General features: G+C 47.5%; 1 protein-coding gene across 11 annotated transcripts in view; it reads left to right on the top strand.

Moving 5' to 3' along the window:
• The first annotated feature begins 2,760 nt into the window (after positions 1-2,760).
• The window catches only part of LOC105490113 (regulatory factor X8), an 84,085-nt gene continuing 70,189 nt past the window's right edge, over positions 2,761-16,656 (top strand). For 3 of the 11 annotated variants that reach the window (XM_071077239.1, XM_071077240.1, XM_071077241.1), the window contains exon 1: positions 9,095-9,528. In XM_071077239.1, the coding sequence (XP_070933340.1) occupies positions 9,182-9,528 (347 nt within the window). In that variant the 5' untranslated portion in view covers positions 9,095-9,181. Of the gene's footprint in view, positions 3,014-9,094; positions 9,529-9,785; positions 9,948-13,091; positions 13,272-16,656 lie in introns of those variants that run through there. The other 8 variants (XM_071077250.1, XM_071077242.1, XM_071077243.1 and 5 more) reach the window with 7 other exon arrangements.

The following is a 16,656-nucleotide window of genomic DNA, read 5'->3' on the forward strand; positions in this document are numbered from 1 at the left end:
GCTCAAGCCATCCTCCCACCTCAGCCTCCAGAGTGGCTGGGGCTACAGGCACGTGCCACCATGCCCAGCTAAAGTTGCAGGAGTATTGTGCAGAACACTAAACCACAGTGATGATAATGCCGTACTGATTTAAAAAAACAAAGCAAAACCTAGTGCTAATTATACTGTTAATCACATACTGTGTTTGAGTGTTCTGCACGTTGAAGAAGGTGTTTAGGCAAGTCTGAAACTATGACGTGTGAGTATAAATGTCTTGTGTGCATTCTCCCCCAGGACACAGCTTCAAATGTACATATAAAAAGTTTTTCTTATGGACTATTTCAAACACACACAGAAGTGGAGAGCACAGTGCAATGAGCTCCCCACTTTGGCAGGCGTGGGACCCGCCAACCTTGGCTCACCTGCTCTCCCCACCCCCTACTCCTGCCAACTGGGTTATTTTGAAGCAAATCTCAGACATCATTTTATTTCATCTATAAATATTTGAAGGTGTATCTCTAAAAGGGATACAAATTCTCTTTAAATATATAACCATAACACTACACCAACAATTTTGAAATAACTGAAATCATTTTAAATATTTATCTGCAAGGGAAACTGTCAAATAGTCAACAGTCAAAAGTTTATTGAGCACTTATGATGTGCCAGGATGAAAGCTTTATCAGCTTGCTTTCTTTTATTATTTATTTATTTGAGATGGAGTTTCGCTCTTGTTGCCCAGACTGGAGTGCAATGGCGCGATCTCGGCTCACTGCAACCTCCACCTCCCGGGTTCAAGCGATTCTCCTGCCTTAGCCTCCTTAGTAGCTGGGATTACAGGTGCCCGCCACCATGCCCAGCTAATTTTTTGTATTTTTAGTAGAGATGGGGTTTCACTACGTTGGCCAGGCTGGTCTCGAACTCCTGACCTCGGGCGATCCACCCGCCTCAGCCTCCCAAAGTGCTGGAATTACAGGCGTGAGCCACCACAACCAGCTCAGCTTGCTTTCTTTTAGTTCTCATAGCTACACTCTGCAGGACGCACTTTACGATCCAGGAAACGGCCCCTCAGAGGTCCCCCAGGCAGAGCAGTTAAATCCGTGGCTCTATGTGCTCTGTCATAGGCTACACAACCTTGTGCAAACTCACTTCAAGTCTCTTCAATTCCCTGCAAGTCTCCTTTTCCTCCCTGTGAAATGAGTCCACTCTACTGGATTCACGAACTCATGCATAAGATGTTAAGAAGATACTGATTGGTTCTTCTGCATGTTCTGGGTACTAGGAGTGGGGGATCTAAATTTTGGTCTGATCTTAGAGTTAGCCCATTGTCAAGACTCAGTCAGTCCACTGAGATCATGCCAGTCTCCTTAGGTAAACATGATTTATCTCTCAGTTTATTTCCCTCCCCGGCTTTCTCCAAGATGGCCCCAGAGCCTGTGGGGAAGAGGTGTGCCTCACCTGGTGGGAGGACACTGTAAGTCACAGCCAAGCCAAGGCATTCTTCACAGTGGGAAAGAGAGCTACCAGCAGCAGCCCAAAGTGGCAAGCAGGCCCCACCCATGCGGGTCCCTCCTCGTCCGGGTGAGAGGTGACAACCTGCTGGCGGCTCTCTCACTCTCAACGCCTCCTTGGCCTCGGCATCAGCCCTGGCCACGCTTGAGGAGCCCTTCAGCGCACCCCTGCACTGTGGGAGCCACTCTCTGGGCTGGCCGAGGCTGGAGCCGGCTCCCTTGCTTGCCGGGAGGTGTGGAGGGAGAGGCGTGGGCGGGAACCGGGGCTGGGCCCTGCACTCGCCGGCCAGCGCCAGTTCCGGGTGGGCGTGGGCTCAGCGGGCGCCTCACTCAGAGCAGCCGGCCGGCGCCACCGGCCCGGGCAGTAAGGGGCTTAGCACCTAGGCCAGCAGCTGCAGCGGATGCGCCTGGTCAGCCAGCAGTGCCGGCCCGCTGGCACTGCACTCGAATTCTCGCCGGGCCTCAGCTGCCTCCCCTCAGGGTGGGCAGGACTCGGGACCTGCAGCCCGCCATGCCCGAGCCTCCGCCCCCCCACCCCCAGGCTCCAGCACGGCTCGAGGCTCCCTGACGAGCCCCGCCTCCTGTGCACCGCTGTGCCCTGTTCCATCCACCGCCCAAGGGCTGAGGAGTGAGGGGGCATGGCGTGGGGCTGGCGGCGGGCAGCTCCGCCTGCAGCCCCAGTGCGGGCAGGATCTAGTAGGTAAAGCCAGTTGGGCTCCTGTGTCTAGTAGGGACTTGGAGAATCTTTATGTCTAGCTAAGGGATTGTAAATATACCAATCAGCACCCTGTGTCTGGCTCAAAGTTTGTAAATATACCAATCGGTGTTCTGTACGTAGTTAACCTAGTGGGGACTTGGAGAACTTTTCTGTGTAAGTACTCTGTGTCTAGCTAACGGATTGTAAACGCACCAATCAGCACTCTGTCTAGCTCAGGATTTGTAAATACATCAATCAGTACTCTGTGTCTAGCTCAAGGTTTGTAAACGCCCACACCAATTAGTGCTCTGTGTCTAGCTAAAGTAGTGGTGACTTGGAGAACTTTTACATCTAGCTAGAGGATTGTAAATGCACCAGTGAGCACTCTGTGTCTAGTTCAGGGATTGTAAATGCACCAATCAGCACCCTGTCAAAACGGACCAATCAGCTCTCTGTAAAATGGACCAATCAGCTCTCTGTAAAATGGACCAATCAGCTCTCTGTAAAATTGACCAATCACCAGGATGTGGGTGGGGCCAGATAAGGCAATAAAAGCAGGCTGCGAGGCCCAGTCAGAGGCAACGTGCTGGGATTACTTTACAGGCTGTGACGGGTTTGTTATTTAGTTTGTTATTTACCTGCTTACAGTAACTTGCAGCTGCTCGCTTTTTGGGTTCACGTGGTGTTTGTGAGCTGTAATACTCACAGTGAAGGTCTGCGGCTTCACTCTTGAAGCCAGCGAGACCACGAACCCGTCAGAAGGAAGAAACTAGGCACATCTGAACATGCGAAGGAAAGCACTCAGGACTACCATCTTTAAGTAAAGGTAACATTCACTGCAAGGGTCCATGGTTTCATTCTTGAAGTCAGTGAGACCAAGAACCCACCATATTTGGTACATACTTGGACCACAGACTCTAAGGCAGTGCCCTTGTCAGCTGGGTGCTGGTCATGCTGATGGCAGCCACAGTCAATATGTGGCTGCACCTGAGTCACTCTCCTTGAGGGGCTTGTTTCTATTTCCTTCCATGGGCTCTGTAGGCCCTGTGGTCTGGCTGTGACTTCTGTGATCCCTGCCAGGGGGCCTATGCGGTGGTCCTCAGCTGCATAACCATGTTGACAAGCTCCCCAGCCAGACCTGCAACTACTGTGTAATGGGGTTCTGCTATGCAGAAGTTTTGGGGGTAGCCGTATTTTCACTCCTGTGTCTTTGACAGAGATGGTGATTACCGTGGATATTCTGAGAGCAGGGAGCACTGCAGCTTATCCTTTCTGAGATCACCCCACCCCCTCCCACGCAAGAGGCTCATGTGGGTGCTCCCTAGATATCTGTCCAGTGAATGACTCAACTCCAGCTTACCACTTAGCTTAACCATGGGGCATCAAATGTCCTTCAAAATGGTCACCTCCGGAAGGGTGTGGGAACCACCTCCTCCCAGATCCTTACCGAGAAGACTAATCACAGGTATTAGAAACTCATGAACTTAGCTGGGTGCGGTGGCTCACACCTGTAACGCCAGCATTTTGAGAGGCTGAGGCAAGTGGGTCATCTGAGGTCGGGAGTTCAAGAGCAGCCTGGCCAACATGGCGAAACCTTGCCTCTACTAAAAATGCAAAATTAGCCAGGCAGGGTGTCAGGCGCCTGTTAATCCCAGCTACGTGGGAGGCTGAGGCAGGAAAATCACTCGAACCGAGGGGGCAGAGGTTGCAGTGAGCCAGATTGTGCCACTGCACTGCAGCTTGAGTGACAAAATGAGACTGTCCCCCAGAAAAAAAAAAACGAAAAAACTCACGAAGTTGTGATAAGAAAAAACCTGCTCTAAATGGCTCAAGGGAAAAGTTCAGTTGTCGGAGGCCACAGATGAGCTCCAGGAGAGATTCCTGGACCACACGAGAGGCAGGAAATTCTCAGGGGTCTGCCTCCTCCAGCTCTTTGGACTCGGGTGCCAGTGGCCTCTCCCTTCAGCTTCTCTCGCCTTGCCTGCTTCCTGTGCAAGGTTCTAAGACATTGTCAATTGGAGTGGCCTGGTTGAGGAACGAGCAGAGGCAGGTGGGAGAGGTCCCTGCCTGTCAGCTCACCTCCACACAGATGCGCTGAGAGGCACTGGGTGTTTACGATCACAGCACAGCGATAACGTGAAAATAATATTTGAAAAAGACCATCTTGACAACTATTTTGCATCTTAGCCTGGCTTTGCGGGGTCTTAAGATTAGTGGTTTTTAAAGCCAGGCTTTGTTTCATAAAGCGAGCTTTAACAATCTTTACACATCTATTGGGATGTGTTTACCTTTGTTCTCCAGCAAAGCTCACAGGCAGATGCTCTTTGTAAAGCATCTTTCCTGCTTCTCTCTGCTGGGGAATTCCAATGGGTAATTAGCAGAAGGAGGTCACGTGACCAATTGAAAGGCAGTCTGCTGTCCTTCAGAAAGATATGTCAAATATGTACTTTGTCTGGAGATGCTGTAGTGAAATTCATTTCACGGTGGGGATACTACCAGGAAATAATTCCATGCAGAACAGCAGGGAATGGGCAGCTGTTCTAGACCGTTTCTACCAAAGAATAATATGAACCATGAGAACAAATGAAGGTTTATCTTACCCAAAATTAACTAATGCTATCGTTTTAAACTGCTTTTCAAAAATAATAATTTCATGCTTGTAAAAAGCTTTAAAATAGTATTTACACAAATCCAAAGTAATTGACTTAGTGTGCCTTTTGTCATTCAAAATTTTGGAAAATTAATTGGGGTAAGATTTATAATTTTGCTCATAGGATTTGGAAAAGTGTCTGCCTTGCTTACCTGATGGCTTTAATAAGATGACTTATTAAATTCTTACTAATCATCTGCAGAAAAGGAAACCACTTTTCATTTTGTTTTTGCTTGGTTTTCCATGAGACTTCCAGAAAAGTCCCACTTTTAATGCAACAGAAGAATTCAAATGCATTACTTTGCAAATTACAATTTACAAGCATTCTGTGAGGAGTGAAGGCTGTTTCATTTCATTCCACACATTCTTAGAGTTCCTCTGCAGATAATGCTATTTGTTATACCTTATGTGGCCAGCACCTCTCTGCAAAAAGGGAAACAGGAAAACTGCATTGGGGAAAAAACACAGCAATGGGATATCGTCATGGTCCTCTGAATCATGGATTTTAGATAAACGACAGAGAAGTGTTTTATATTTGGAGTTAGGTTTTCTCATTAGATACATTCTCCTGAATGCAATGTTCCCATTGATTTCAACTGGGGTAAAAGCCAGATACTCAAAAGGTGAGCATAGAACAAGGAAAATTGCAACATATGATAGTGATTTGGAATCTCTCCAATGAGACTGTTTTGCTCTAGTATAGTTTGAAAGTCTCCATAGCTTACTGGTTTAGAGCCCAGGGATCTTAAGGAGTTTCTTCCAGGCTAAATGGAACATGCAGTTTGTCTGTTCTCTGTAATGCTGTGTCTGTGCAGATGCAGCTACATTGTGCATTCTGGACCAAATCCACTATGCTCATTAGCTTTACTTAAAAGTACATCTATTGCCTGAAGACACCTGGGTACATCCACAGAAAGTGAGTAATTGCAAGAATTGAATGAAATTAAGCACCCTAGATCAGAGATGGTTTTGTGCAAGGAGAAGGCACAGCTGGTGCCCTTTTAGAAGGTGAAATGAGACTAATTAGATAAGCTAGAAACCAATTAGATGGAAGTAGGTAAAAGAAGTTACTGTTTAGATAAGAGATGTGGTTCTCTAGCTTTGTGTACATAACATGTGACATAAGAAACTGGAATTCTACTTGATACAAACTTTAAAATTTATTTTCCTTTTCCTGGTTTAGATATTAGAGCAAAGATGCTCAACCTGGAGTTAGAGACTAGATTTTCAGGTACAAGACAGCACATACATGGATCTAGCAGTCTCCTCAGTGAACACCACAGAATGAAGTTTTTTGTGATGTCACTTCCAGTTAAACATTCTTTGAAAAGAAAATGGATTTTATACCTAATTTCTACTGAGCGAATTATGTGGCTATGTGGTCAACTCAACTGAAAGCCTTAATTATGCTGCTAGTAATGGAGTTGTGTGCAGAGGTAAATGTCCTTTGCATATTTAGCACATTAGGAAGACATACACTGGGAATAAATCTTCTGAGAGTCACTGTATTAGCATGAAACTACTGAGTCTGATCTATAAGATGGCTGGTCAAACTAGGGACACCAGCTGTCACCTGTAATAGATGAAATTAATAGGCTCTTTGGGTGGAGGGTGTAAAATTGACCACATGGCCTCATTTCTACAGTCTTCTAATCAACAAGCCTCAAGAGCTCTGAGCCGAGATAAGATGATGTTTGCTTTTCATAGCATCTAACATTCAATGCAATAGCTAGCAAAGAGACCACTGGTCAGCCAGATGGTCATGGTGTCCCCGTTGTATTTCCAAGGTCTGTTCCAGTGCCTGGTACTGGTTAATGCTCAGTAAATGTGCAAATATTATGGTACCAGCAGTGACGTGATAAGGCCCTAAATAACAGCAGGCTCTTCCCTTGGTTATTTCCAGTCTCTGTGGACATGAGCAGGCATTTTGGGAAGTTTCCTGGGTGGAAGGAGCTGCTGCAGGACCAGTATGAGAAGGGGAAGGAACCATATTTCCCCCAGCCACTGAGAAGGACCTGCCTGTCCCACTGCAGGAGGACAGGACTTAGCACTCAGGGCAAAGCAAATCAGATGAAGGAACCTCACGGGGCTCCTCCTCCCAGTCCAAAGAGATGTGTTACCTCTTCTAGAGACGGGCTGACCTGCAGAGTGAGGCCTTGGAGAGCCCTGTCATTATCTCCTCACCTCATTGCTTCATCTTTTTTCCTGTGGGTTCTTCGTCGTGGTTGCCATTCAGCAGTCTCCCAACTCTGTTACTCATGTAGTTGGCCTCCCATCCTCGTATGGATGCTCTTAAGGCAGCAGATGAGGTTCCCCCCAGCTCCTGGCTTGAGAGAGGATGATGTGGGGTCAACTGTCCTCTACTGGGTGGCATTTTAAAGCAGCCGACCCTGAACAAGGAAACTCAGCTGAGAAGATAAATAAGGCTAACAGTGGCCCCATTCACTTGTTTATGTCATTCCCACTCACTCACCTATCCCACCCCTACACTCCAAATGCCCCAGGCTTCAGGACCAGGCTGATTCATGAGGCAGTGCCCCAAAGGAGAGTCAGATGCCATCCCGGGTCAGCTCCAGTGACCTGGTTGAACTTCAGGGTCCAGGTTCTGAATGTCCTGCTATCTCTCTGGAACTGACCTTGGAGCTTCACCCTGGTGATGGTGTTCCTGTGGAAGGGAGGATGCTGGCCCAGGAGATGTCTGGTGGGCCCCAGCAGCTACCTTCCAGGGCTGGCACGTGGGAGGCAGTCGACAGTTGTTTCCTTTGTTGAATCGATCTCTTTCCTGCTTCCAGAAGTGCTTCTCAAACGTGTGTTGTGTGTGCGTGTATGTTTTAGGGACAGACTTTTTAAAAAACTGCGGTAAAATATATATAACAAAATTTACCATTTTAACAATTTGTAAGTACATAATTCAGTGGTGTGGTATTAAGTACATTCGCATTGTTTTGCAACCATCAGCATCTATTTCCAGAACTTTTCATCTTCCCAAACTGAAACACTCTCCCCATTAAAACACTAACCCCCCAGCCCCTGGCAACCCCCATTCCACTTTCTGTCTCTGAGTTTGTCTTCTCTAGGGACCTCATGTAAGTGGAATCATGCTTTTCTGTTCTGTCTCTGAGTTTGTCTTCTCTAGGGACCTCATGTAAGTGGAATCATGCTTTTCTGTGTGCTTTATTTCAGTTAGTATAATGTTTTCAGTGTATCTGTGTTGTAGCATGTACCCGAATTTCATTCCTAAGGGTAAATAATGTTCCAGTGTATGTATACGTACCACGTTTTGTTTATCCATTCGTCTGTCCATAGACACTTGGGTTACTTCTACCTTTTGGCTATTGTGAATAATGCTGCTATGAGTATTGCTGTACATATTTGTTTACGTTCCTGCTTTCAATTCTTTTCGGGTATACACTTAGAAGTGGGACTGGCTGATCATAAGGTAATTCTGTTTAATTTTTGAGGAACGGCCATACTGTTTTCCATAGCAGCTACACCACTTTAATATTATATATATATATTTGAGACAGAGTCTCACCCTGTCGCGCAGGCTGGAGGGCAGTGGCGCGATCTTGGCTCACTGCAACCTCCGCCTCCCAGGTTCAAGCGATTCTTGTGCCTCATTCTCCCAAGCAGCTGGGATTACAGGCACCTGCCACCATGTCCGGCCCCCTTTTTTTTTTTTTTTTTTTTTTTGTACTTTTAGTACAGAAGGGGTTTCACCATGTTGGCCAGGCTGGTCTCGAACTCCAGACCTCAGGTTATCTGACCGCCCTGACCTCCCAAAGTGCAGGGATTACAGGTGTGGGCCACTGCCCCAGGCCAGCTGCACCACTTTAAATTCCCACCCGCAGTGAACAAGGGCTCCAATTTCTCTACATGCTCACCAACACTCATTAGTTTCTATGTTTTAAATAATAGCCATCCTCTTGGGTATGGTTTTTGTTTGCGTTTCCTAATGATTAATGATGTTGAGCATCTTTTCATGTGCTTAGTAGGCATTTATGTATCTTCTTTGGAGAAATATCTATCCAAGTCCTTTGCCCATTTGTAAACTGGGCGGTTTGGTTTTTGTTGTTGCTAAGTCGGCAAATGTGTTTTTGATCTAGATTGAGAAATCCTTACCCGGAGACTCTGAAGCAGTTAGCAGCCACAGTAAAGGCTGTGTGACTGAGCTCTGACTACGCCACAGCCTTGCAAGTGAATGCCACTTAATACTCACAATAACCACACAGTTCCCCAGAAAGGAAATGAGTTTGGAGAGGGCCAGCAGCTCCATGTCACACAGCAATGACACTGACATAAATAGCTCTGGAGGGCAAGGACTTGCAGGGCCTGGCTGCAGATATGGGGACTCACGTTGAGGTGGCACTGCTCACCTGGAGCGGCACACTGGAGTCACCTGGGACCAGCCTCCTAGAAGTCCCCATGCACCCGCCTGTCAGAAATTCTGAGCTCGGAGATTTTTCAAAACTCCTAGGTCCAGTGGTTTCTGGCAACAGCGGGCACATTAGCATTACCAGGGGAGCCTGCCCTCACCCAGACCAGTTCATCAGAACCTCTTGGGGTGGGGGGCGGGGCTGGGGTAGGGAGCAGCAGCCAGGTATGAGTATTTTTGAAAACTGCCTGAAGAACTCCAATACACAAGTCAAGGACCCCCACGAACTCAACACCGCGACCAGACTGGAAAAGGTGTAAGTTGGTGCTTGTTCGCGTGCCTGTTTGATTGGTTGGTACGGAGGTGGGACGGGCTCTGGGTGCGAGCGGGAGACCGCTCCAGCCCACACCGCAGGATGCAGGGTGGGGTCCGCTCATCCTCGGCGGGGCGAGGGGGTTGGGGGGCTGTGGCCTGCCGAGCTCACCGCGCGCCCTCGCGCACCCGGGCTCGGGCCTGGCGGACTGGGTTTCCACCCCGCGCCCCGCGCGCCCCTTTCTAAAGTAAACACCGAGGAGCGGCGGTGGCAGGACCGGTGCAACCCAGCGCCGCCCACGGCCGCTGCTCGCTGCCTGCCTCGGTGCTGCAGGCCCGGGACCGAGCCATGGCCGAGGGGGTGCTGGCCTCGCCGTCAAGCCTCGGGGGCAGCCGGGGCCCGCACAGCGGCGTCATCCAGTGGTGAGCCGCCCGGCCCCCGGGACGCTCGGATGGAGGAGGTGGGGCCGGGGAGGGGAAGCGTGGTTCCCGCTACGGCTGCCCTCGGGACGCCGAGTGAAAGCCGAGTGTGAGGAGCGGCCCCAGGCCCAGCGCTTTCTGATGCCCGCACGCCCGCCCCAGCGCGGAGGGACCTCCCATGCACGGACACGCGTAAAAGCCCCGGGTCCGAAACGGCAATGGGGCCGGGCTTCCCATCTGTGGGTTCCCCGTTGTCACCCTTCCCGGGTAAAGCCGTCTGGTCTGCCCCGCGGCGGCCCGTTGGTTGGACTCTACTTCCATGTACATCCAAAAGCGCCTGGGCATTGGCCAGGGGAGGAAAAGCTTCTCTCCCTAGATCCAGGATGAGATGTTTCCTCAGTTAAAGCTAAGGAGTTTTTAGCTTTCCACATTGCATTCCACATTGTGAAATTCACTTCTAGCTATTTAAGTCGAAGCAGGAAAAAAGGGAAAGAAAAATATTCTTAGCCCTTGGGACTGAGAAACTCAGGGGGTTGCAGATCTTCTTAAATAGGAAAATAATTGAAACCAGTTCTAGGACCTTTAGTTTTACAAGGTGAATAGCTGTTATATAACAGAGTGCATTTTTCTGTTTTTAAGTTTCAAAGCATATTTCTCAGGGAAGACACTTGAAAAAGTCATGTGAGTGAAAAAAAAGGAAGGGCGTGTTTGTGATTATAACCCTGGCAGGCCTAAACAGTTACCATTTTCCTCCAAAAGAACATTTTTGATATGTCTTATCTTCAATGAGATTAAAAAAAAAACGAATGAACACTGAAGCACACAGCGTTTTTCAGGGTTACACAGCTGGGCTGGGTTTCTGCTACACTCACTGACCCCAGGCCCTCATGCAGCGTTCTTAGAAGAAAGGACTCAGATGCCTTTCAATGACTTCAGGTAGCCATTTAGTAAATTAGAGTTTCCAGGGTTTAAATTATGCTCCAGAGACTTGAAAGAATGATGAGACTGATTTAAAAATACCTGAACATCCTCTTAAGACCGTTTGTGAACTCACTTCAAATGGTAACCAGGAAGCCTATGATGGTCTAGACCAAGCTTGTCCAACCCTCGGCCTAAGGGCCACATGAGGCCCAACGCAAATTTGTAAACTTTCTTTTCTATTCGTGTGTGTGTGTGTGTGTGAGATGGAGTCTTGCTCTGTTGGCCAGTCTGGAGTGCAGTGGCATGATCTTGGTTCACTGTGACCTCCGCCTCCTGAGTTCAAGTGATTCTCCTGCCTTATCCTTCCGTAGTAGCTGGGATTACAGGCCTGCGCCATCATGCCCTGCTAATTTTTGTATTTTTGTTAGAGACAAGGTTTCACCATGTTAGCCAGGCTGGTCTGGAAGTCCTGACCTCAAGTGATCTGCCTGCTTCGGCCTCCCAAAGTGCTGAGATTACAGGTATGAGCCACCGTGCTGGGCCTTCATAAACTTGCTTAAAACACAGATTTGTTTTGGCTTATCAGCTATCATTAGTGTTAGTGTATTTTATATGTGACCCAAGATAGTTCTTCCAGTGTAGCCCAGGGTAGAAAAGATTGGACACCCCTGGTGTGTAGACCATTTTAGCAGAGAGTGTGACTTATTCAAGTCCCATATTACAAGTTCTTATCCCTATAGGCCCCTCTTCAAGGTTGGGGAGGTGGAGGCAATGGAAATAAGGGAGGGATCACTGTTTCATTGGGGAGGGCTGTTCTTTAGACATCCAGCTGATGAGGTAGTATGTTTAACAGATCGTTGAGGCCAGCTGTGGTGGCTCAGGGCAGTAATCCCAGCACTTTGGGAGGCTGAGGCAGGTGGGTCACTTGAGCTCAGGAGTTTTGAGACCAGCCTGGCTAACATGGCAGAAACCCGTCTCTACTAAAAATAGAAAAATTAGCTGGGTGTGATGGCGGGCACCTGTAAATCCCAGCTACTCTAAGGCTGAGGCAGGAGAATCACTTGAACCTGGGAGCTGGAGGTTGTAGTGAACCAGGATTACGCCATTCGGCTCTAGCGTGGGCAACAAGAGTGAAACTCCATCTCCAGCAACAACAAAAACACCCAAAACAGATGGTTGGCACTAGTGGTTTTAACATCAAGAACAGCCTCTGGTATTCCAAAGCCTGGAAGGTGTTACCAGTGCTGGAGGAGCAGTAGTGGGTAGTGCAGGGCGAGGGGCCTGAGTGCCTGGAGACAACTCTGTTAGCCAGCATCTGAGTGAAAGACCAGGGAGGGGCCCAGCTGTTGTCCTGTGGAGGAAACCTGCCATTTTCCACATTACTTCGTTTTGTCTTCTAATCAGTCACTTGTTAGGTCCTCAGCATGTCTTAGAGACATCAGTGCCGTTGTCATCCACACTGGATAAATTCTCCCAGGAGAAAGGTCCCAGGAGAGCTTGGTTAAGTCTCCGGGGCCAGAGGTAATAGAAGGTTTCTGTTTCATGGACAGGAAAGACTGCAGAAACAGGGAGAGCTGGGGTTAAAGCTCTGGGGAGCACAAAGAAATGAACAGTGATCTGACTTCCTTGCTGGGGTGCAGACCTAGCAGGTCTGACCCCTGGCTTCAGACCAGGCAAAACCTAAGCATTATCTAATCCCAATGCATGCTGAGCCCTGGCTGTAGACTACATAACTATTTCCCACATAGACTTTTACAAATTTCTGCAGACTCTGTTGAAATTTTAGAAATACAAACGTATTTGGAAAGGTGCAGAATTCATGGTAGCTTTTGATCAGCTGGAACCAAAAGGGACTCTAGTTCCTAGTTTGGGGGGGCTCACGACATTTTTCTTTTTTTTGTTTGTCTTTGTTTTTGTTGTTGTTCTTTTTTTCTTTTTGAGATAGAGTCTCACTGTGTCTCCCAGGCTGGAGTACAGTGGCACTATCTCTGCTCACTGCAACCTCCACCTCCTGGGTTCAAGCAGTTCTCCTACCTCAGTCTCCCAAGTAGCTGGGATTACAGGCACACACCACTGCACTCAGCTAATTTTTGTGTTTTTAGTGAAAATGGGGTTTCGCCATGTTGGCCAGACTGGCCTTGAACTCCTGACCTCAGGTGATCTGCCCATCTCAGCCTCCCAAGGTGCTGGGATTACAGGCGTGAGCCACCACATCCAGTTGCTCATGACATTTTTCTTTAAAGAGTACTCAGAAAATGTGTGAACCACTGGCTAAGTATTTGTGCTGTGAAGTCAGTAATCATCAGATTGTTCATCACTCAAAGTGAGGAGAACTTCGTGAATGGTCTCAAGGTCTTAATCCACCCTGTCTGATGGCAAGGCCAGGAAAATAGTGTTATTATGCAGGTAAGCAAGGAATCTAGTGATCTTTATCAAGCAGGCTTTATTCCCAGGTGTATCACCAAAGAACATTTTGGTAGTAGAGTTTAAAACCCTTAATGTCACCTGCCAGCAGTTCTGCCAGTCCCCTTTCAGGCTCTCCTTGGAGCCCCAGGTGGTTGGAAGTCAGGCTCACCTACAGCAGGTACTCTGTGCAGCCACTCTGCCAACATCAGCATCTTTCTTGCTTCCATTCCAGATTTTGATGGTAGACATAAAAATGATAAGAGCTGCTGTATGCAAGCCAGGTAGTAGGCCCATCATGTATTTGTTTTCTAATCACAAAAACTCTCAGGTGTCTCAGATTCTCCTGAGAATGGAAACCCGGGTCTTTGAGGTTCTAAAGCCCGGGGTAAGAGTCATGATTGTAATTTCCCATGTGTGTGGACGCCGAAGGCTGAGGCAACTACTGGGTGACAAAGTCCACTTTCAAACTTTCTGCTTGTCCAGTTACTGTATGCTGACTGGCTGCCATTGATCGGTGTCTGTGATTTGGCTTAGAATGTTGGGCAAATGACCACAGACACATGGTCAGAGACAAGATGAATCTCTTGGAACTGCCAGGACCAAGGCAGCCACACAGAGCTCACATCCAAAGGTGGCCCTTTCTTTACATGTGTGGCATAGAAAGGACTCTTGGCCACAGACCTTTACTGTTATTAAGAGTATTATTTGGCCTTCCTACTCCACGTAGGTAACAGGCAGGCTCGGTAGTATCATTTTGAAATTGGAGGACAGCAATTCATAGAGACTTAGAGCAAATGAGTGTCTGTCACAGGAAAGAACAATCAGCAAACATGGAAAACTGGAGTTCATTTTAAGGAGTTTGTGTTTTTTACACTTCTTTTTTAAGGAGAGCGTTCCCTAACTAAATCTGGAGTAACTATGAATAAACAAGTGAGTTTGAATTCAATGCACATCACATTTTGCTGCAGTTTCCCGGATCTAGCCAACACTTTTCTGGGATACTTCCAATATTGAGTTTTTCATATATCAACAAGTAGTGTCTTAACAAAAGAAATACAAGCCAGGTGCAGTGGCTTGTGCCCGTAATCCCAGCACTTTGGAAGGCCAAGGTGGGAGGATTGCTCAACAACAGGAGGTCAACACTGGCTTGGGCAACATAGTGAGACCCTGTCTCTACGCTTTTTTTTTTTTTTTTTTTTTTTTTAAAAAGTATCTGGACATGGTCACGCGCCTGTAGTCCCAGCTACTCAGGAGGCTAAGGCAGGAGGATCCCTTGAGCCCAGGAGTTTGAGGATGCAATGAGCTATGATTGCACCACTGTATTCCAGAGGGAGCCTCTCTCTGTGTGTATATATATGTATAATATATATTTATATATGTATATATGTGTGTATATATGTGTGTGTATATATATCTGTATGCTGACTATATATGAATCTGCCACTCCCCCACCCCACCCCACCATCCCACCAATAGATATCACCCTGTACTCAACCTTGAGCCAAATAATTGATGCAGTAACAGCTGGATTTAAACCATCGTGAAGTATCTGAAGTGTCATATTCCCACATTGATTTAGGGAAGCATCCCAGAAAAATCTACTTCCTTGGTGCCTGTACTGGGTTGAATAACATCCCCCAAAAAAAAACTCATGTCCACTCGGAACCTCAGAATGTAACCTTATTTGGAAACAGGATCTTTGTAGATGTAATTAGTTAAATGGAAGTCATCCTGAATTAGGATGGGCTCTAAATCCAATCACTGGTATCTTGATAAGAAAATTCACAGAGATACTAGCCATGCACGGCGACTGACGCCTGTAATCCTGACACTTTGGGAGGCTAAGGTGGGCGGATCGCTTGAGCCCAGTTCAAGACCAGCCTGGCCAACGCGGCAAAACCTGTCTCGACTAAAAAAATACAAAAAAGAAAAAATTCACAGAGATAACGGTCACACGGGGAGAAGGCCACGTAAGACACAGGCAGGAACTGGAGTGAAGTCGAGGAACACCAAGGACTTCTGGCAATTACCAGAAACAAGGAGAAAAATATCCAGCAGGGTCTCCCTCAGAGCCTCTGGAAGGAACCGACCTTGCTGGCACTTGGATTTTTAGGCTTCCAACTTCCAGAACTGTGAGAATGCATTTCTGTTGTTTGAGGCCCTTGGGCCTGTGGTAATTGATCATCCCGAGGAAACGGTGCAGGATCAGAGATTCCCCCATTCGTTATGTTCTTGTGTCTTTTTTTCTGGAAAGCCAGTGGGGTTAACAATTGTGACTATATCCTTTAGTTCCCAAGGAAAGTACATTTGGCCTTAGTGTGCCTCATTCCAGAAGACAAGCTATATATTACCCATATACCCATCTAAAGCAAAATACCCATATTTTGCTCTAGAAAAATGCCAAGGGCATGTATTGTCTGTAAAGTCTCTGCTAAATAAATATTCCTCTTTAAGAGTTATACTGGCTTGCTTTGTGGATTTTTTTTAAAGAACAACCGTCCATCCCACCGGGAAAGGAAGGTTGTAGCTGGATGTCACTACGGACACTTTCTGACCCAGGCCACCTTCACCACTCGCCTGCACACTGACATACTGTTGCTGGAACAGGCACCTGGCTGTCCCCACGGGCCGGGGGTGGTCTGTGAACCTCACCCAGAGCCCCTTATTGGTAAGGAATACACTCTGCCCCCAGACTGGGAGCACTGGTGTAGTTGAAGGTATCACTTTGAGCAGAGGTCACAGGCACTGCTGCATTCGCTCTGTGCTGCTTTGGCTCTGTAGGGAAGAAAGCAGAGCAAAAGCACTCTGCCTCTCAGTGTCTCTCGGTGTCTTGCATTTTACACCTCACTGCAATTCAAAGAATCCAAACATGATGGCCTGCCCTAAACCACAGGGGTTTAAGAACCATGCAAGCAACTTCTTCAGAGGAACAGGAATCGGAGAGGGAAGGATGTGAAAATGGGGCCTGGGAAGCCAGGCTGGCTCCTGCGGTCACCTGCAGGGTGATAGGCTTTCCCTGGGTATTGTTTTGTGTCTTATTCATAAAGTAGAATCAATAATTCTCCACTTTGTAGTTATGTAGCTCTTGGCCATAACCTTTATAAAGGTCTATGAAACAGTGTCTGCTGAAGTCTTCATTTGAACTTCTTTTAGCATGCCAACCTGCCAGGAGACAAAAACAGAAACACTATGGGCTTCTGATCTTCTAAAAGCCACAGTCAATATACTTAACACTGGGCTAAGGACAAACGGGTACATTCGTGATGCTGGTTGTGAGCCTTCGCAGGGGTTCATCCAATGAATTAGACGTTTCATTTATTGGAACCTCACACACATCTTGACCATTGATTTTGACAAAATATTTTGCCTCTAGAAAAACATGCCA

Source organism: Macaca nemestrina, chromosome 13, assembly GCF_043159975.1.
Source record: "Macaca nemestrina isolate mMacNem1 chromosome 13, mMacNem.hap1, whole genome shotgun sequence".
Classification (NCBI taxonomy): Eukaryota; Metazoa; Chordata; class Mammalia; order Primates; family Cercopithecidae; genus Macaca; species Macaca nemestrina.